Source organism: Rhinopithecus roxellana, chromosome 4 (assembly GCF_007565055.1).
Source record: "Rhinopithecus roxellana isolate Shanxi Qingling chromosome 4, ASM756505v1, whole genome shotgun sequence".
NCBI classification, from domain to species: Eukaryota; Metazoa; Chordata; class Mammalia; order Primates; family Cercopithecidae; genus Rhinopithecus; species Rhinopithecus roxellana.
The window spans coordinates 87,445,369-87,466,691 of NC_044552.1; the positions used below are offsets into that span (position 1 = coordinate 87,445,369).

The following is a 21,323-nucleotide window of genomic DNA, read 5'->3' on the forward strand; positions in this document are numbered from 1 at the left end:
CTCTGTTGACAGCCATGTGATATGAGTCACTTTGATCCCTTCATTGTTTTGAAGCCAGTCTGTGACAGGTTGACGTAGTACTTATGAGGTCGTTTTAAATCCCAGTTGGGCCAGTTAGTTTTGCAAAGAAACATATTCCACTACCTTGTCTGCATTTGTAACCTCACCTGCAAACCTAAAGATACTGCAGGTCACATGAGCTTCAGAATAAACCCTCCATCACCACTACACTAGGAGAGGTCTCCTGAGGATCAGTGAGGCCAAAAGGAGGGAAGATCAAGAGGAAGGAAGAACCTAAGAAGGGGCCATTCTGTATCTATAAGTATTAGCCCAGTGACTTTCAAGAGTGTCCCTGAAACTGTTCAGAAGAGAGAAGAGAATAAAGAAGAGGTTAAAGGTTGCACTAGGCACTTTGAACAATGTCAAGGTGCGAAAAGTTGATAGTGAATGGGTCTCACGAGATCTGATGGTTTTAAAAACACGAGATTCTCTCCACAAGCTCTCTCTTTGCCTGCTGCCATCCATGTAAGATGTGACTTGCTCCTCCTTGCCTTCTGCCATGATCGTGAGGCCTCTCCAGCCATGTGGAACTGTAAGTCCCATTAAATCTCTTTCTTTTGTAAATTGCCCAGTCTCAGGTATGTCTTTATCAGCAGCATGAAAACAGACTAATACACTGCCCTAATCCAAGTCACCATTATCTCTTGTCTGGATTACACAAAGCTACCTAGTTTGGTCCCTCTTTCTTTCTAGAGGTTCACATTGACTCAGAAACAGGGAAGTAAATAAAGAACTGCTGACGAAGGAAAGGATCCCTCCACTTTCTCTGTTTAACCCAATCACTGTCAACATAATAAAACTAAAACTGTTTTTAAGTACATAGAGATGGAATTTTTTTAAAAGACATAATGACATTTTTAAATGTTAATAAAGTTATTCACATACATTTATTAAGTACCTAATATATGAAGATTCGTGTTACCATAATGAAACAATAGCCAAAAGTAAACAAATATAATTTTCCTAAAATTGGCTCTTATTTTTAAAATTCCTTTAAATATCTTTTAAGTAAAAAAACAAGTTTTTAAAAAGTAAAAAAGAATATTTGGGAAAATTCAGAAAAGCATAATGAGAAAGGACTGGCCTTTCCATACATAAAAACATATTATGCTACAACAATAATTAAAACTATGGTACTAGAGCATGGAATAGGTAGATAAATCTTTGGAGTAAACTAGAAAACCCAGAAGTAGATTTAAATATTATAGGATAATATTATAGGATAAAAGTGACATTTCAAATTATAGGGTAAAATAGCTTGTTCAATTAATGGTTGTTTACTCATTATCTCTCAGTTATAAAACCATTTATATCATTTATATCTATTCTATTCTGTGATACTAAATCTGAGATTCTGCAAATTACATTTCCCAGGTTCCTGTACTAGCTGCTTTCTGTTGGGTTCTGCTAATTGGAGTGAGTAGAGGAATGTTAAAAGGTGGGATGGGGAGAAAGATTTCCTTTCTACTTTATCCTATTTCTGACAGTGTTGCTCCAGTAGTAGCAGTTAGCTGTGGCTCTTGATTCTTCAGGCCTCCCACAACTAGTCTCATCAAGCTCCCTCAGAGGTACTAGCAGAGGCTGGGCAGTAAGCCCTCCACAGAGGGATTCCTCCTCTGTAGTCCTATGCACTAGTCATCTTATGTCTTCCCTTTGTTTCCTCAGCCCTAGAGGTGATAGCTGCTTCTTGCAGTTACCATCTCTGATTACTTCAGCATTCTCCTTTTACTCTTTTAGGCTTCTAACATCTGTGTGACCAAATCCCTTTAACTCCTTTCTGTTTGAAATATCTAGTGCACTTTCTGTTTTCCTGACTAGACCCTGACTGCTATTAACAGCCACCCACAAAAAAAGTAAAGTAGTTCACTTTAAGATGAATTTCAGATGGGTTAAATATTTAAATAAGAAAACTTGGGGGAAAAAAGTACTAGAAGAAAATTCGAAAGAAATTTTGCATAATCTAAGAATGGGAAGGCCTCTCTAATTTTAATCCACATCAGAAGCCATAAAACAAAAGATTGATGTCTGGGTAATAATAGTAATAACAAATTCTGCATAACAAAAAGTGCCAAAAGTTAAGTCAAAATAAAAATAATGAGATAGGAAAAAATATTTGATTGACAGCTTATATCAAAGAGAATTAATTTCTTTGTTATATAAAAAGTGATCATTAATCAATAAAAGACTAATAAGTCAATGGAAAAACAGGCAAAGATAAGAACAGACTAGTCACAGAAAAGGAAATACAAATATCTCTAACAACATTTGAAAAGATGTTTAGCCTCACTCATAAGATAAATGTAAATTAAAACTACTGGAAAATACCCATTTCACCTATCAGATTGGCAAAGGAATTACAGCACTAAATTGGTAAAACAACTGATAATGTACTGTGTTGACAGGAATGTATACGTATACAAAATTCCAAGTTGGCAGGAATTATAACATCCCATCTCAGGGCAGAGCCATTTAAAGCTCAAAAACAGTAATGTTAAGATCCTTTTCCTTCCACTCTTCAAGGATCACTCACTTTCATTGGTGCAAATATGTGTTTTGAGTCTGTGAGACGGTTTCCTTCATCTGCTGAGGAACCTGCAAAATCTTGGTTTATAGCTGACTTTCCTCATAAATGAGCTGATCCTCATAGAACCATGGACTTGCAAATGTACTTTCATTATTTCTATTTTTTGAAGAGCAGAGTATTTTTGCTGTGGAAGGAAGTTGAGATGATCTTAATCTTATAGGTAAAATACTTCTACATCAAAGCATCTGTGGAAGACAAAGAGAGCAAGGGTAGGACTGGAAATTAGGAAAGAAGTTTGTATTTAACATCTATAAAGTGTTTAAGTGTCCTCTTTCAAAAAAAAAATCTGAACAAAACAAAAAACCTTTCCCCATCCCTACTATTCCCTTAGATATAGCCCTACCATCTATCCACAAACTTGTCAAAAGTGAAGTTTGCCCAAGCACTTCTGGACACCAGTAGTCTGGTATCAACCCTCACTGTTCCTTGGAAAACACACCTTCTAATTGCCAGCTCAATAAACAGCCTGTTGTCAGTTTTCATTCTCCAGCTTTGTGGCAGCATTGAGAACTATGTCTTCCTGAAATTCTCTCCCTCTCTTGCATCCATGACACATCTTCATTCAGATGGCCTTCCTTTCTCTTTAACCATGCCTTTTTTTTTTTTTTTTTTTTTTTCCTTTGGCCAGTTCTTTTTTCTCTTACCACCCTTAACCATAGATAATTTCTAAGGGAATCTCCTTGGTGTTAATTTTTCCTTTTACTCTCTTATCCCTTTGCTTCAACCATGGTCTCTTCAGATTAGTACCTTGTTTGTTTTTCTGTATCCATGCTGATCAATACAATAGCCACTAGCCACATGTAGTGACTTAAATTTAATTAACATTAAATAAAATTTACAATTTAGTTCCTCAGCCTTATTAGCTACATTTCAAGAGTTTGCAAACCACATGTGGCTAATGGCTACCCTATAGGACAAGGCATATATAAAACATTTCTTTCTTCAAATAAAGTTCCATTGTACAGCACAGGTCTAGACCTTATCCCTCCTGAGCTTCAAATTTGGCAGTGTTCTACATGACATCTCTACTGGAAGTCCTTCTGGAATCACAAATTCATCATGCCGAAGTCCTACTCCGCTTAACATACATTTCTCATACCAGTTATCTGTACAAACTAATTTTACTTGAAAATGCTTCATGTAAAAAGAGAACATCCCCAAATAATTGGGAAATATTTGTACAGGTAAGTTGTAATATTTATATATAATTTAGTTTACTAAATAAAGACCATTTTCACTGAGGAAAATGCAGGCTGCAGCCATTTAGGGGGAAATCTCCATCTTTCACATATTACCCTTATGTGGTATCTTCCCATGACCAGATTCCTGTAAAATAATAAAAGGATTTATGAGAGATTTTCTTTATTAATATGTCTTTTTTTATGTTTCTCAATAAAACTAAAGTTCTCCCCTACAACACCAATGAGGACATTATTCTCACTGCAGGAAAGCCAACTTTCTGATTCTATTAGGAGCCCTAAAAGTATTCTGCCTGAAACAATGAAACTCAGACAACAAAGCTCTTTGCCAAAATACGAACAATACTACTGGACACATGAGATTCTGAAGCATCATATTCAACAAATAATCAGATCTGGTCCTGATTTTAATCAGAAAGCAACCTGTCTCTCTGTTGCCTCCTAAACGTAGCAGAGACATGCCATTCTCAGCACGCTTACCATTTTGATGGTGTGAGGTTTCACTGGGCAGCCTCACTCAGGGTGACCTCAGCCTGAGATTCTAAAGATGGAGCATATTAAGTGCAGGTGAGTCATCAATTTAAAAAGGCATAGAGAGTAACTAAAAGCCTTATGCTTCAGAAGCACAGGGACTCTACTGGAGGCCTTCCCATGTGACAAATGGAACTCATTTAGAAAAAGAAAAGCCATTTTTAAAGAAAAAAGTGATAAATGGTACCCCTGAAGGATAAGCCTATTGTTCTTGGTTGCACAAGTAATTCCATCTGAACTGATTATCACCATTCCCAATGGAGTTATGACATCTCTTGTTAAAGATGACAAAAAAGTAGAATCATAGTATTGTAGTAGGAATATCATTGTATATATTTATGACCATTACTGTTAATTCAATAATAACATTATGTATTATGATACTTATACTTTTCCTATATAATTCAGAGTGTTTTGCAGACGTTAAAAATATTAATCTTATGACTGTCTCATAGGGTGTATAAATATTAGAACATTTCAAGATTAATCACCAGTTTCTAATAGACTAACAATGATATGCCTAACCCTTCTCTAGATAAAATGAGGCACGTGAAAGATGCAGAAGACACAGCTTCTCCCAGGAAGTTTTTTTGGGCAACAAGGTGTAAGTACATAAAATACTTAGGAAATGTGGGGGTATGAAGTGCTATGGTTCACTTCATGAAGGATCAATGTAAGATTTCATGGCAGGAGAAAGATAAGCATCGGGGAGCAAGTCATTAGGAAATGCTTCACTGAGGAGGTAAGCCTTCAGTGGCCCCTAAAGAAATATTGAATAGGGCCAAGTGTAATTGTTCATGCCTATAATCCTAGCACTTTGGGAGGCTGAGATGGGAGGATTATTTGAACTTAGGAGTTCAAGACCAGCCTGGGCAACATAGTGAGACCCCATCTCTACAAAAATTCAAAAAAATTAGCCAAGTGTGGTGGTGCACGCCTACAGTCCCAGCTATATAGAGGCAAGAGGATCCCTTGAGTCCAGGAGATTGAGGCTGCAGTGAGCTGTGATCATGTCACTGTGCTCCAGCCTGGGCAACAAAGCAAGACCCTGTCTCACACACACAAAAACAAACAAACAAACAAATACAAAAAAAAAAAAAAAAGAAAGAAAGAAAAAAGAAGTATTGACTGGTACAGGAGAAAACTATGGGATAGGACAAAAATAAACACATATCCTGAATTTCTTGAGAGCCCCAATTTATGTCTTGCAAGTATTTTAAGATTGTATGTGTGAGTATGGGGAAAAAATGTAGAGATGCCTGATTAGATAGGAATGGTCATGTTAAGTAGCTCTAAAGATGAGGTTTCATAGCTAAGAGGGAGATTTTTCAGACCAGTCTAAGCAATTTAGACTTCTATCTGATAAGGTGTAGGGACCTCTTGTAAATTCCTAAGCAACAGAATAAAATGATCAGAGAAACACTTCAGAAAAAGTAGTCTGGCAGCAGTTATCCAGTTATCTACTGACCTTCTGGTCCCCAACGCTCATATTTGTTAGATGACACAGACTTGCACTCCACTCCAAATCCTGCCATAATCCCAGGAGGTTTCAATATTTAATGGAAGATTTAGCCAATGTCCTAACTTCACCATTTCTTGACCTCATTCATTCCAATTGCTTTCACTTCCACTCCCGGGACCACACCCAAGACCCTGCATTAGTTAAAGCTGTGCCACATAGCATGCACCTATAGTCCTAGGCACTTGAGAGGCTGAGGTGGGGGGGATCACTTGAGCCCAGGAGTTGGAGGCTGCAGTGAGCTGACTGTGCCAATGCCACTGCCACTGCCCATGGCATGAGCAACATAGCAAGATTGTCCCCAAAAACAAAACAAAACAACACTGCCATACCAGAAACCCTAAATGCAAATAGCCCAAATTCCAGTTTTTCCAGCCCTCTCTTGCCTGTCCTGCCATTGGCCTGCTCACTTCTCCCAAGACCTCTTCCTGCTGGGCACCGTCTCACCAACACATTCTACTTTCTTATAACACTGTCCTTTCACTGCACTGACTTGGACAACTGCAACCCTAGATCCAGTGCTATAAAATATGTCTCCCCCTTTACACGCAGGCTTCTAAACAGACTGCTGCCACTGTAAATGCATGGTCTCTCCCTGCTGAATCCTAAACTTCACCCATTAGTGCTTGTATTTGTACATAATCACCTTTCTTTAGCATTCCCCTCTGTAACGATTCAGCATGTACACAATCATGCTCAGGACCGCCACTAACTTTCAGCAGACCATAACTTTGTTCCTTGATGAAAAAGCTGAGGCTTCAGGGGGATCTACCTCAACTGCCCACCCCTCAGTTGCAAATGTTAGCCCCACTCATCTTTCCTCCTTCCATCACAGAGGAAGGGTCTCCTTCCTTTTCAAGACCAAAACTAAGTTCAACCCAAAATCATACTTTTGATTCACCTCGTCCTATATCCTCCAAGATGCTGTCATCTAAAATTCTTTCTCTTTTCTACATCTTTGACTCTGCTTTTTTCTTGTCCTGCAATCTCTTAACCTGTAAACACAGCAAAGTGTCTTTCATCACTAAAAACCCTCAGTTGACCTGAGTTTCCCTCTAGCTACTGTCTTCTTTCTGCGCCTTGTTCATTCAAACTTCTCCAAATAACATCTATATTGGCTAAGCTTAGTAATGACAACAACCCCAGAAGTTAGGAAATATCCCCGTTAGAACACATGGGGAGTAAACTGAGGCCCAGAGTCAACACTAATAAAGTCAACTACCAAAGCTTTTCAGTTCCATCATGTTTCCCCATAGGACTTGGCATTCAAGTCACACTGTTTTGGCCTTTTACTTTTTAATAATCCCATGCTTCACTTAAAGCTTCAAAGTAGAGAAAAGCAACATGTAATTTCAAATCAGGAAGCCAACAAATGTAGGCCTAAAGGCCTATTCTGTGCCACACAATTAATTTACACTAAGCTAAAGAAGGGGGAAAATTGGCTTCTCTGGCTATGTAAAACCACAATAACAACAACAAGCAAACAAACAAAAAACCCAGAAAACCTATTACCAAAAGAGAAAAAGAAAAAAGAAGAAAAAAAAACGTAAAAAAGTTTTTCTAAATTATTTACTTAACTTCCCTTCACCTTGTTATAAATAAAGTTTTGGTGCTGCAAAAGAAATAGCACTTGAATATAAAATTTTCTTTTTAATTCTCAGCAAGGCAAGTTACTTCTATAGAAGGGTGCACCCTTACAGATGGAGTAATGGTAGCAGACACTTGGAAAAGGGAGGGGAAGGGGTTCTTCTCCCTGACACACATGGCCCCTGCTGCTAACCCCTATTGGCTAGGGTTAGACAGCACAGGCTAAACTAATTCTGATTGGCTAATTTGAAGAGACTGACGGGGGTGAGTGGTTTGGAGGTTATGACAGAGCGGACAATCAGAACGAGTCAGGGTGGAGTAGGTAATTGGAATGAGTCAGGGTGGAGCAGGTAATCAAAAAAGGTTGCTTTACAAGGAAGTTAAGTTTAAAAGTAGAAGTCAAAGAACTGAACATACTGACATACTGATTCTCTGAAAAGAAATTTAGAACTCATATCTAACAACTTCTCAACTCACTGAAAATGGGCTTAACCTCACTAAAACTGCTCTGACAAATGTTCCCAATGAACTTCAAATTAACAAACCCAAAGAATGTCCTTCAGTCCTGTCTGATGGGGCCTTTCTGCTGATTTGAGTAACTGAACCTTTCTTCTTGATACTCTTTCATCTTTACTCCCCCGACTTCTGCATCGCTCTACTCCCCTGGAATCCTTACACTTTCTGACTATTTTGGTGGGAAAGGAGGACCTCCTATTTGTAGTCTCTAAATGGAGGTGTCGTTTTACCTCCACAAAATACTACTACTACACTAAAGCCAGACTATTCACTGATGAACATGATGAACGTGGTCCAAGACTTTTTCACTCACTCTGTTTGATTCTGCCCATTTTGGCCCCTATGCTCATCTCCGTCTGCCCAAAACCCACAAATTCTTCAAAGTCCAAATTTTTAGTGAAGTTCCTATATTTTCATAATCTTTCCCTCCTTTGTACTCCTGTAATTTATATTGTAATTACTCAATACAATACTCATTCCTGTATATTCTTATCTATTCATCTATCCTACCAAGTCATGAGCTCTTTCTTCATGATTGTTGTAATATCTAGTGACTAAAACCACACTTGGCACATAGTAGGAACCCATCAAATACAAGTATTATGATTATTCGTCTTTTCATTCCTCAAAGCTCTCAAATAGCAATGTTTCTTTTTTTTTTTTTTGAGATGGAGTCTTGCTCTGTCACGCAGGCTGGAGTACAGTGGCACAATCTCAGCTCACTGCAACCTCCGCCTCCCGGTTCAAGCGATTCTCCTGCCTCAGCCTCCTGAGTAGCTGGGATTACGGGTGCACACCACCACACCCAGCTAATTTTTGTATTTTTAGTAGAGACAGGGTTTCACCATGTTGGTCACGCTGGTCTCGAACTCCTGACCTTGTGATCCGCCCTCTTTAACCTCCCAAAGTGTTGGGATTACAGGCGTGAGCCACCGCACTTGGTCTCAGCAGTGTTTCTTAAATATTGTAAGATCAACCTATTTTGAATTAATTATTTATTAATTAAAGCCCAAAGAATGAATGAACTCTCTTGGTAAGAAAGAAGCACAGATAGGAGGCTCACTTATATTAGGTGATGAAGAGGAAAAGAGAAACTAAGGAACAATATTTTAAAAAATGGCTGGGAACCCCAAAAGAATGTGTTTATGAGTTAAGAAGATATGGAATAGAAGAAGCTTCTAACAATCCACAGACAAATTATCTACTTTATAAATTATTTTTGAAGTATTCAACACCTCTTCTGCCACTCACTCAGAATGAAGAGAGATTTCTCAATGTGTCGATGACTTTGTCTCTGACTTAGCCTGGAAAATAGCAATGCCGAATGGAATGGTGGTGCAGTATCCAGCTGCGTAATCTAGTTTACTCTGCGCCTCCTTATACACAGGCAGAAGGGAGCTAACTATAACAACAAAAGGAAAAATGATGAAAGCAAATTTAGGTCTTTTTCTCTAAAATGTACCCAAGTAAAAATATCAAGGGAATTTATTATATAAAATGGCTATTTTTTCATAAAGAAAAAAGAATTAATTTGTCCCTTTTTCTTGAATCATTCTACACGAATATCCTTTTGCCAGATCTTCTATGTAATGGCTTTTTGATATGAGTACCATTTCTGTCAAACTTTTGTTATTTTTAGTACAGCCAAGTTTACTCACTTTTTTAAAGTGCTATTTTGGGACTAATACAAGGGGAAATTAATCATGGTGCCCAAATGACGGGCCAGGGGTACTATTTTATTACTTTCAGTTTAAACTGGGAAATATGTAACTGGTTTTTCACCCAGAGAATAAGAATGTTCCAATTTATTAGAAAGTAATTGGTATTGGAAGCAGTCACTGACAGAAGTATAATAATGGAAACTATCCCAGCTACTTCATGCAGGCAATGCAGGCCAGTCATTGTGCTGAGATGACAGGCCTGCATCTGCAGAGGTGTGGCTTGAAAAGTCTGAAAAATGTCCCTCTTCAAGACAAGGGTCACATTACCGGTTCTAGACAAGACTCCCTAAAATGCAAAATCTCCAGTAGACGTAACTCCATTTCTAATATATACCCATTAAAGGTGCACTTCAGGAGTTCATGGGGTACCCAGATTGGCAAACAAAACAGCAAATGTGCACATTTTGCAAAGAGCCAAGGCCTACAATAAAGGTCATGCTGTTTATAATATTGGCTCAACAATTTTCTATAGATCACTTAACAGGTACTAAAAGTGGCAGGGCACTGGTGTACCAGAAAACACACAGAATTGTCTACAGTGTCCAAAATGTTGGATATAGAGTTGGAGAGAATGAGAGAGATCAAAAAGCAGTCTGTAAAGGAGAAAACTTGCATGACAAGCCTGAAGGAACCTCCAACTCCTCCATTTCTCAAGTCACTTTTAAGGTATACCTCCTATGGGCAGACTTGATCTTAGTCCTATCTCTCCAAAATATAAGCTGTTTTCTTTGTGTGTCACCCTATTTCTTTCTACCTGGAGATGTGATCCGCCAAAGCCTGCACTGTTACACAACTCCAGAAGACACCATCCTTAGAGTAGTGAATATGAAGCTCCCCCAGAGTTATGCAGTGGCCAGCTCACATAGCCCTGTGGCTCCCCTGCCTGCTGCCATTTTACTCATCATCTAGGTTGTACCAAACTTTGAGGCTCAGATCCCATTTTTGTCTCCCTGGTGTAAAAAAAAACCTTACATTTCTCTTACCTGAAAAGTTTCATCCTTTCACAAAATAGCTTCAGCCTCTGAGTTTACAATGTGAGTCTACTTTAAAGAAACTCTGGAGGCCAAGAATAAATGGAAGGTCCTGGAGCCCAACTTCCCTTGAACCTCCATAGAATGTAAGTGATATAATGGGAAGGACATTCAATAGAAGGATATGAAATTTAGATCTAGAACTCTATATTGCTGTGCAACCTTGGGCAAGTCACAAAACTAGCATGTGAGTTTCACATTTGTAATATAAAGGAGGTGAGGTAGATAAGATACCTTAAAGGTGTCTTAGAGTTCTAATATTTTATGGAAGCTTGAAACCTCCTTTGCAAAGATTATGACAGTGAGAGGACTCTTGCATGGCTGACTCTATCTTGCTTCTAGCCTCACAAGCAGGGTGACCTCACTCATTCCTGGGTATAGGCCAAGCTAACCATGGGAAGAATTTAGTTTATAGTTTAACTTGGAAGCAAGGATGATAATAATCCCTCCTAAAAACTAACCCCTTCCTTGCTCAGGGACCTATAACTAATGAAAAACCATGAAATTAGGATTATAGGAGGGGCCTGAATTCTGCTAGAATGTAGGCATAGTTTCTATAATGCCTTACTGCTCAGGAGTCATGTGGCCAGAGATCACAAGATTTGTGACTTCTCCAATTGCTCCTATAGATAACACCACTATTGTGGAACTTAAGATTGGTGTTTTGAGATATTTTTCAGATTTTTGCATTCTGGCAACTGACTGACCCCACTTGGACCCATGACTCCTGACTCAACCGGTCCTGTGGCCTCCACCCAGAAGTGGACTCAACTCACAAGACCTGTTTTCCACACCCCTACAATTCCATCCCCAACCAATCAGCAGCGCCTATTCCCTATCCCCTTGCCCACCAAATTATCCATAAGACCTTAGCCCCTGAGTTCTCAGGGAGACTGACTGAGTAGTAACTCCAGTCCTTCCACTTGGCCAGCCTTGTGTTAAACCATTTTCTACTGCAATACCACATTATCAGTGAGTTGATTTTGTCTGTGTAGCAGGCCGGAAGTACCCATCAGGCAATCATAACCTCAGAATACCACCTCCAGAGTAAGGGCATCTGACTCATATATAGTCACCCCATAAAGAGAGAGCAATAGGTGGTCTTTGGAGATCTGGGAGACTACTCACTAAATGCTCCATACATATCAAGCCAGATGACCCATAGGTCTAAGCTGAGAATAACTTATTTCATAAGGCATAGTTCTGCTTCTCCTCCCAGCACCAGCCATTCAGAAAGATTTTTTTTTTTTTCTTATCTCTAGTCTGGCAAACCTTGCACATACCTTCCACTTTTTTTTTTTTTTTGAGAATTTTTTTTTTATTATTATACTTTAAGTTCTAGGATATATGTGCATAACATGCAAGTTTGTTACATAGGTATATAAGCGCCATGGTGGCTTCCTGCAGTCATCAACCCATCATCTACATTAGGTATTTCTCCTAATGCTATCCCTCCCCTTGCGCCCCAACCTCTGACAGGCCCGGGTGTGTGATGTTCCCCTCACTGTGCCCATATGTTTTCGTTGTTCAACTCTCACTTATGAGTGAGAACATGTGGTGTCTGGTTTTCTGTTCCTGTGTTAGTTTGCTGAGAATGATGGTTTCCAGCTTCATCCATGTCCCTGCAAAGGAGGTGAACTCATTCTTTTATATGGTTGCATTGGTATTCCATGGTGTATATGTGCCACATTTTCTTTATCCAGTCTAGCATTGATGGCATTTGGGTTGGTTCTAAGTTTGCTATTTTTGTTGGTTCCATTTTTTTGCTATTGTGAATAGTGCTGCAATAAACATATGTGTGCATGTGTCTTTATAGTAGAATGATTTATAATCATTTAGGTATATACCCAGTAATGGGATTGCTGGGTCAAATGGTACTTCTGACTCTAGATCCTTGAGGAATCACCATATTGTTTTCCACAATGGTTGAACTAATTTACACTCCCACCAATAGTGTAAGAGTGTTCCTATTTCTCCATATCCTCTCCAGCATCTTTTGTTTCCTGATATTTTAATCATTGCCATTCTAACTGGTGTGAGATGGTATCTCATTATGGTTTTGATTTGCATTTGTCAAATGACCAGTGATGATGAGCTATTTATCATATGTCTGTTGGCCACATAAATGTCTTCTTTTGAAAAGTGTCTGTTCATATCTTTTGCCCACTTTTTAATGGGGTTGTTGGCTTTTTTCTTGTAAACTTGTTCCTTGTAGATTCTGGATAATAGCCCTTTGTCAGATGGATAGATTGCAAAAATTTTCTCCCATTCTATAGGTTGCCAGTTCATGCTGATGATAGTTTCTTTTGCTGTGAAGAAGCTCTTTAGCTTAATTAGATCCCATTTGTCAGTTTTGGCTTTTGTTGCCATTGCTTTTGGTGTTTTAGTCATGAAGTCTTTGCCCATGCCTATGTCCTGAATGGTATTGCCTAGGTTTTCTTCTAGGGTTTTTATGGTTTTAGGTCTTATGTTTAAATCTTTAATCTATCTTGAGTTAATATTTGTAAAAGGTGTAAGGAAGGGGTCCAGTTTCAGTTTTCTGCATATAGTTAGCCCGTTTTCCCAACACCATTTATTAAATAGAGAATCCTTTCCCCATTGCTTGTTTTTGTCAGGTTTGTCAAAGATCAGGTGGTTGTAGATGTGTGGTGCTATTTCTGAGGCATCTGTTTTGTTCCATTGTCTATATGTCTTTTTTGGTACCAGTACCATGATGTTTTGGTTCCTGTAGGCTTGTAGTATAGTTTGAAGTCAGGTAGCGTGATGCCTCCAGCTTTGTTCTTTTTGCTTAGGATTGTCTTGGCTATACGGGCTCTTTTTTGGTTCCATATGGAATTTAAAGTAGTTTTTTCTAATTCTGTGAAGAAAGTCAGTGGTAGTTTGATGGGAACAGCATTGAATCTATAAATTACCTTGGGCAGTATGGCCATTTTCATGATATTGATTCTTCCTATCCATGAGCATGGAATGTTTTTCCATTTGTTTGTGTCCTCTCTTAATTCCTTGAGCAGTGGTTTGTAGTTCTCCTTGAAGAGGTCCTTCACATTTCTTGTAAGATATATTCCTAGGTATTTTATTATCTTTGTAGCAATTGTGAATGGGAGTTTGCTTGTGATTTGACACTCTATTATTGGTGTATTGAAATGCTTGTGATTTTTGCACATTGATTTTGTATCCTGAGACTTTGCTGAAGTTGCTTATCAGTTTAAGGAGTTTTTGGGCTGAGATGATGGGGTTTTCTAAATATATGATCTTGTTATCTCCAAACAGAGATAATTTGACTTCCTCTCTTCCTATTTGAATACCTTTATTTCTTTCTCTTGCCTGATTGCCCTGGCCAGAACTTTTAATACTATGTTGAATAGGACTGGTGAGAGAGGGCATCCTTGTCTTGTGCCGGTTTTCAAAGGGAATGCTTCCAGCTTTTGCCCATTCAGTATTATGGCTGATAACTTCTACATTTTTACCAGTGCACTCACATTTGCTAATGTTAATTCCCTCCCACTCTTAGCTACAACACCCCCACATGACAATGCTACTAGAACACAAGTGTCTACTGCTACAAAAATATATATCTATAGCTCTAAATATAGGAACACTCATTTTAAACAAATCTATCATAGTTAAATCTGCAATTACAAGGACATATGTTTATATATATGGACTCGTATATGTGTGTGTGCATATATATATGGAATAGATTATCTGCTTTGCAAATGAATTCACCAGGGAATTCCTTAAAATAGCAGGTCCTTCATTTATCCTTCTCTTCACTGTTTCCCACATAAATGATATCTTGCACTTTTTACTTACTGATAGCTGCTCAAGAATTTATCTATCATGTAATGTAGGTATATTGTATTTATAAAGATTAATGGAAAGCAAAATGCATTTCTTTGGAGCCGTCTGACTAATTTCTTTAATATTTCAGAGGTGTGAGTTTATATTTTGTATAGCTAGGATCTGAAACCTCATCTAGCACCACTATGAACATAAAAACCACATGAATCTTAAACACTTTCCAGAGTTCACCATGATATAATAGCATTATGCAGAAATTAGAGTCTGCAAGAGCCACTGGCTTCACAAAAGCCTTTATGGATGGAGAAAAGTGAACTAATGATGTTGTTTTGTGAAGGTTTCTAAGGCAAAAATTATACCTTTCACTCAGGTCAATAGCTTTTGGCTGGGGGTAGCTTAAAAGGTGAAGTAATTCTGCCTCTGTATACAACCAATGTTAATAGACAAAAACATTAACCACATTTCTGGGAGTGGTGAAGCTATTTTTAGTAACAGTGGCTGCTCTAGAAAATTTTATCTTTTGCTGTGAAATGCCAATGTGATTTTTCTCAGTCTGTAAACTGGTAAGCATAATCATGTTTGTTTGTTTAAACTTGAGTTTTGTACGTTGTTTGTTTTTCTTTACCCCAGGGATTTCCTTATCTGTATGCACACATAGATGATAACAGGAACAGAGTGACCCACCCTAGTTTAAAGTAGGCTGCCAATTACCTCTCTAAAGCTAACAGCACCCATAAGCCAACAAGGATTTTATTTTATGCAATTGTTAAAGTAATTAGTTTTGCACCAACCTAATAGTATTCCTTCAAAGGCTCGTGCAAGCTAAGAAACTAATAAAAACAAAAATGAAAACAGTAGCTCCACTCTTTAAGTCATCTTCTCCAAAAAAAAATAAATATTGTTCCCCTACTTCCAGAAATACAATTGTTCAGGGCTCAGAAACTCAGAAGAATCCTGACTTCCTGCCTGCCTCCTGGGTCCCTAGAAACATAGACTTAATGGGAGGGAGGGACCTGGCTCATGGCAACTAAATAAGATTGGTGGGTGTGGGCAGAGGAAAGAGCATAGGACAAAGAATCAGGAAGCTTGAGATAAGATCTAGACAAACCTTCAATCCTTCTGGGACTCTGATTCTTCACTTATAAAATACAGATGATACCCACATTTTTATTGTGATCATACGAGATGGTAGATTTGAAAATGTTTAGGAAACTATTAGGTTCTTCATAATGAATTCAATGCTCTGCTTATTTTTGTGCATCTCAATTCCTATGATGTTGTAGAATATTGAGACTGAAAGTTTAAAAAAAAGAGAGAAAAGACTGGGCAATAAGGCTGGTTTAAACAAAGCCTTATTTGCCTCTAATTCTCCTCCTCTCTTTCACTCTACCTCCTAGAAAAAAGCAAAAGTAACAATTGACCCGAACTCTCCATTTTAATAATCACTGCATTTCTACATTTTTCAGTCACTGTCAATGTCTAAATTAGATAACCTAATTGATTGCCTACTGACCAAAAGAATCTGTATGAAATCATTACCAAAATCATATAATGAAGAAATTTCCTGCTTCTAGAGAAGTTTGAAGTTAGAATCAGCACTTTTTCATTTAGCATTCATTCAACAAATATTTATTGAGTGCAAACTTGTGCCAGGCACTAGGGATTTAGAAATAAGGGAAACATATTTCCTTTCCCCATAAAGTTCATTATTCAGAGAGAAGAACAGATTTACATTCTCTTGTTTTATAGCTTAGAAACCAAAGACACAATAGTTGGGAAAGTTTGACTCTACCTGCAACTCTCCTTCCATTATACTGAGTAGTTGAATGAGGTCTTCTTTGGATAACTCCAGGGATTTCTTAGTCTTTCGTTCACTTTCTCCAGATGTTTTTAGGTGTCGTTTGACAGTTCCTGAGGCCATGACATCATCCTCCTTCCTATTTGATTTCTTCTTCTTTTTGGCATCTTCTGAGAGACTTTTTTCACCAGCATTGCCGATGATGGAGGGCTTGGGAGAGGAGACATGCCCATCAGACGAACTTTCACCACCTTGGTTTCGAGATCTCATTCCCACCTACAACACATTAAAAAAAAGATAAGATGTTCTTTACCACCATCAAAATTATTTTTGCCGAAATACTTAGAGACTTATAGCAGCTTTACCACATCACCAATAATGAAAAATCAAATTAATATGTCATTAAAATTTTCAGGAAACCGCTTTGATGGTCTTCAGAAAAAATAAAAGTAAGATTTTAACCTGAAAAACCCCTCAAGCCAAATGATCAAGGTCAATATCAATAGTGCTAAGTCATATTGCTGTTACATAACCCCCATAATAATATATCAATATTGGTTCATTAATTATAACAAATGTACTATACTATCCTAATGGAGAATGTTAACTACAGAGGCAACTGGGTGTAGGGCATATGCGTATTAGCTTTGTAATAATGTTATGAATCTAAAACTGTTCCAAAATAAAATAAAAATCAATAAAAAAAACTGTTCTAAAATAAAAATAAAAACAGTTCTAAGATAAAATAAAAAGTTTATTTATTTATCAGAAAATTCAGATCTGAAACCCTGTCAGGAACCAGTTGGATGTCACAGGGGGAAAAAAAAAAAGTCCGCATAGGGTGGGGGCTTAAAATGGACAGAGGATAAGGGAAAAGGAAAGGGAAGAGGAGGGTGGTATCATTTTCAGTGATATGCAATTCTATTTTCCCAGAGCCTCTATTTTAAAATCAGGTCTTTAAATGTCATTTACAGTAATAAGAGCACAAAGAATTGGGAGAAAATGAATCAATTTCAAAATCAAAATGTGAAACAATATTTTGAGGTAAAATAAGGAAAAAAGACAAAGCAGCAGCTAAGATATTAACTTGTCCTATGAGAAGCACATTCAAGTCATTCTATGAGGAATGCTTTATAGTTTCTCTGTCAGTCTCTGAGCAAAAGGATTCTACCAATAGGTATGTTACAAACAAACACACTGAACTCACAGGCTAGGTCTCAAAGTGCTGTGAAGAGAGCTCTGATACCCTGGGGGGTGTATTTCAAATTTTGCCTAAACCCTTAAATATAGTAGATTAGCTCATGGGCTTATTTAAAAACTCACAGTATAAATAGCCCTTACCATGAATAGCTAAGCAAAAAGATTTTCATCATTCATTCTAGATAAAATATAGGGACTTTGTTATCTGAAAGTAAATTTCCTTTATGGACCCAACCATACTTAAGAAACTAAGGAAAGATTTTAAAAAAACATTAGGTTTGTAACACAAAAATTAACACAGGGTGATGTTTCCTTTCAGATAGTGAATATCCAATTCTTCCAATGAATCTTGAAATCTACATTAATGCTCTTTTCTAAAAAATTGAACTTGTAAGCAAATGGACCCCTTTATGTATGTGTGAACTTTCTACAGCACCCCAGCTTTTAACAATATAAACCAAAGGAATGTTTCTTGACACTAGCACCCTGTTTTCTGGTTCACTCAATGATTAGTTCCCAATTTTAGAGTATCTTTTGGGTTTCCCTAGTCAACAAAGAATAGAAGTTTCTTTGTAAAGGAAGCCAGAGCACTTTGGAACAAACCTACTGTATTTTATCACAGCTTATTTGTGGGCAGAATGGGCTGACTAAAGCCCCAATCCAAAAAAAAAAGATGTGATGAATAAAGAGTTTCAAATTTAACTCATGACCTGTTATGGCTCACAACTAAGACACATGGACTTCCCAAACTGAATTGTGATTCTGTACGACTTCATACCACATGTGAATTCCTTTTACCTGAAATAATTTTCTCTATAAGATCTTAAAGCTCTTTGAGATGGCATATCAAATATTGATTTGACAACTTTAATTTAAATCATTAAATCAGGAGTTAATAGAAATCCCAGACAATAATTCCCAAAGCACAGGAAGTGCTTAATCTTACACAGTATTTAAATCTGATTGTATTATGTTACATGCATTTACTCAATCACAATTATATCTGCAAACATACAGAAAATAGTCTGTTAGTATCAATTTTATATTTAGTTCTTTCTAAAAATTTCAGTCTGAAATTAATGTTTTAAAATAAAATTTATTATAGTATTATATTAACGACTTTTACACAAAAAAATACACCCATTTTAGAATTATGTAATTATTTTATATCATTATTCATTTAAAAAGCTTAAGTTTCCTATTCCCTTCCACATTAATTCACTTTGGCTGATGGAAAATCTCATGTGGTAGGCCCATGATATTAATTTTGTCGTAACAAATATTTTTCTTTTGTGATACTGAAATTTCACATTAATTACTTTTCCTTTGGCATGAACGTAAAGATTTTTAGTCCTTTCTTGGTTAGATAAACGAGGTCTTCTATCTATCTTCACAATAAAGTCAGCAATCAGCACCTATTCTATGTCAGGAATACAAAAGTACTCAGCAATAACAAATGAATCCAGAATGTTTTAGCAAGGAATTAGCATCTATGAGGAAGATAAACATAAGTTCTCAATAGAATAACTAAGTCTGTTTTATAAATAATGTACACTTTAAAAATGCTTTATTCTATTTTGGAGGGAGAAAACATCCAAGCAATAATGGACTTGCATGTGTCTCATTTAGTGACATTTATATTCTTCATATTTTTAATAGCTCTCACTTACTGCTTCTTAAGTGTTACACAATATAGGAAGCATTTTTCATTTAGCACCTTGTTTAATATTTACATCAACCCTGTGAAGTAGGTGCTATTTCTCTCAGGTTTATAGATGAAGCTACTGAGGTTTAAATAAATTAAATATCTTCTCCTGGATCACACAGTTACTCCTAGTGGATAGAAAAACTAGAATTGAACTCAGGTTGGACATGAAATACTACCCCACTATACAGCTTTCCTTACAGCTTTCCTCTAAGTTCTTAAACATATGCTAATTGGAAGAGGGGCGATCCCTGATAAATCAGGGGATCAAGAAAAAGTTAGAGGCCAGGCGCGGTGGCGTGTGTGTAATCCCAGAACTTTGGGAAGCTGAGGCGGGTGGATTACCTGAGGTCAGGAGATCGAGACCAGCCTGGCCAACATAGCAAAACCCCATCTCTACTAAAAATACAAAAATTAGCTGGGCATGGTGGAGTGCACCTGTAATCTCAGCTACTAGGGAGACTGAGGCAAGAAAATCACTTGAACCTGGGAGGCAGAGGTTGTAGTGAGCAGAGATCGCGCCACTGCACTCCAGCCTGGGTGACAGAGCAAGACTCCATCTCAAAAAAAAAGAGAAAAAGCTACAAATGCTAAGAAGTTTTCTCACTTCACATAACAAAATTTGAGAAATCCACATATATATCTTCCTCCATAGACACTCTTGCAACACTCACATAGCAATTTAAATTAGGTTACTAAGCAATACTATGTTTTCTGAAATAATTAACCTTCTGCAGAACTTCTAAGATGATGAATCATTCAAAAGTCTTCCTGAGAAGCAATCTGGTCAATTATTAAGGGTATAGTTATGAAAACAGGATGTAAAGTCTGAACAGGAACAATTACAGACTTATTGTGTTAAAAGCCCTGGAGCTGAACAACAGTAAACACTTCATCAGTGTTGGCCAAATCCTGCCTATTGTGCTTACAAGAGTAGCAGGCAGGTAACAGAAAAGGCATCCAGAACTCCTTAGGCTTCTTAATAGTTAATTGCATGGCTGCAAGTTTAAGACGTGTAGATAACATTTTCTGAAAGAAGCCAAGAAGGCCTTCGAATCATCCCAGTGTATATCCTTTAAAAAAAAGTTCTCCCCAAGAAAAATATATAAATAAACTGAAGATTCATATCAGGTTTTATAACCCTTTTAAAAAAATCAGTGTCAATTGGGGCACAGATGCTTCTCTTTGTAAGCAAATTATCTTAACATAGTTCATAAAATATACTTACTTTTCCTTTCATAGTAGTCAACAACAATTTACATGGAATTTGCTAACTACAGTATGAAGAAAAGAAACATCAAATGTTATTCTGAACCTCCCTCTTTTATCTACAGTCCTCTCTCCCTTTCATCTGCGCCTCCCCGCCCCCTGCAGCCTCCCATTAATTGGGCAATGCCAGAGCATACTGTCAGATGAAAAATATCACAGGAATCAGAAAATGTAAAGCCTTTTAGTCATTTATGCTGAACTACCAAGTATTTCTAGAGCATTTGAACAGGAAAAGAAAAAAAAGGGAAAAAAAAGTCTATGAAAATTCTAGTTCCCAGACTTCCTTAGCTCTTACAAATCTTGACCTTGAATTTTCTCCCTAGCACTCTCACCTTTGCTCTTGCTCCTTTCCAGATTTATATTTTCCTGTTATGATTCAACATTGGTCAAAATACTCCCCACCCCACCACCAACAAAAACTTCTTTTCTGTATAAATTCGGTTTTGGCATCTTTGCTATGCTTCTCAGGTATCCAGCCCCTATCTGTTCCCGGTTTTATTTTATCTATGTATATTTTCAAGAACCTACCTAGTGTATAGAATGAGATGCCATAATAATTTTATACATTTAATTTCTATTTTAAAATTACTTCATAGAATTATGAGGAAAAATTATCATAGTAAAAAAGGAAAGTACATAATTACAGAAAAGCCGAGATTTTACAAGGCGGCCTGGCAAAAGGCCTGCTACAAGTGGAGCTTCCAGAACATTACCACAGAACTGTCCTGACTCTTTCTCTTACACATAAACGACAATACCCTAAGCACCCAAAACTCAAAAAGAAAACATCTGTTCTAGTTTT

General features: G+C 37.3%; 1 protein-coding gene across 3 annotated transcripts in view; it reads right to left on the minus strand.

Annotated features, from left to right (window-relative positions):
- FILIP1 (filamin A interacting protein 1) overlaps positions 1–21,323 on the minus strand; it is a 198,118-nt gene that overhangs the window by 105,981 nt on the left and 70,814 nt on the right. For all 3 annotated transcript variants that reach the window (XM_010372232.2, XM_010372231.2, XM_010372230.2), the window contains exon 2: positions 16,342–16,623. In XM_010372232.2, the coding sequence (XP_010370534.1) occupies positions 16,342–16,617 (276 nt within the window). In that variant the 5' untranslated portion in view covers positions 16,618–16,623. The remainder of the gene's footprint in view (positions 1–16,341; positions 16,624–21,323) is intronic.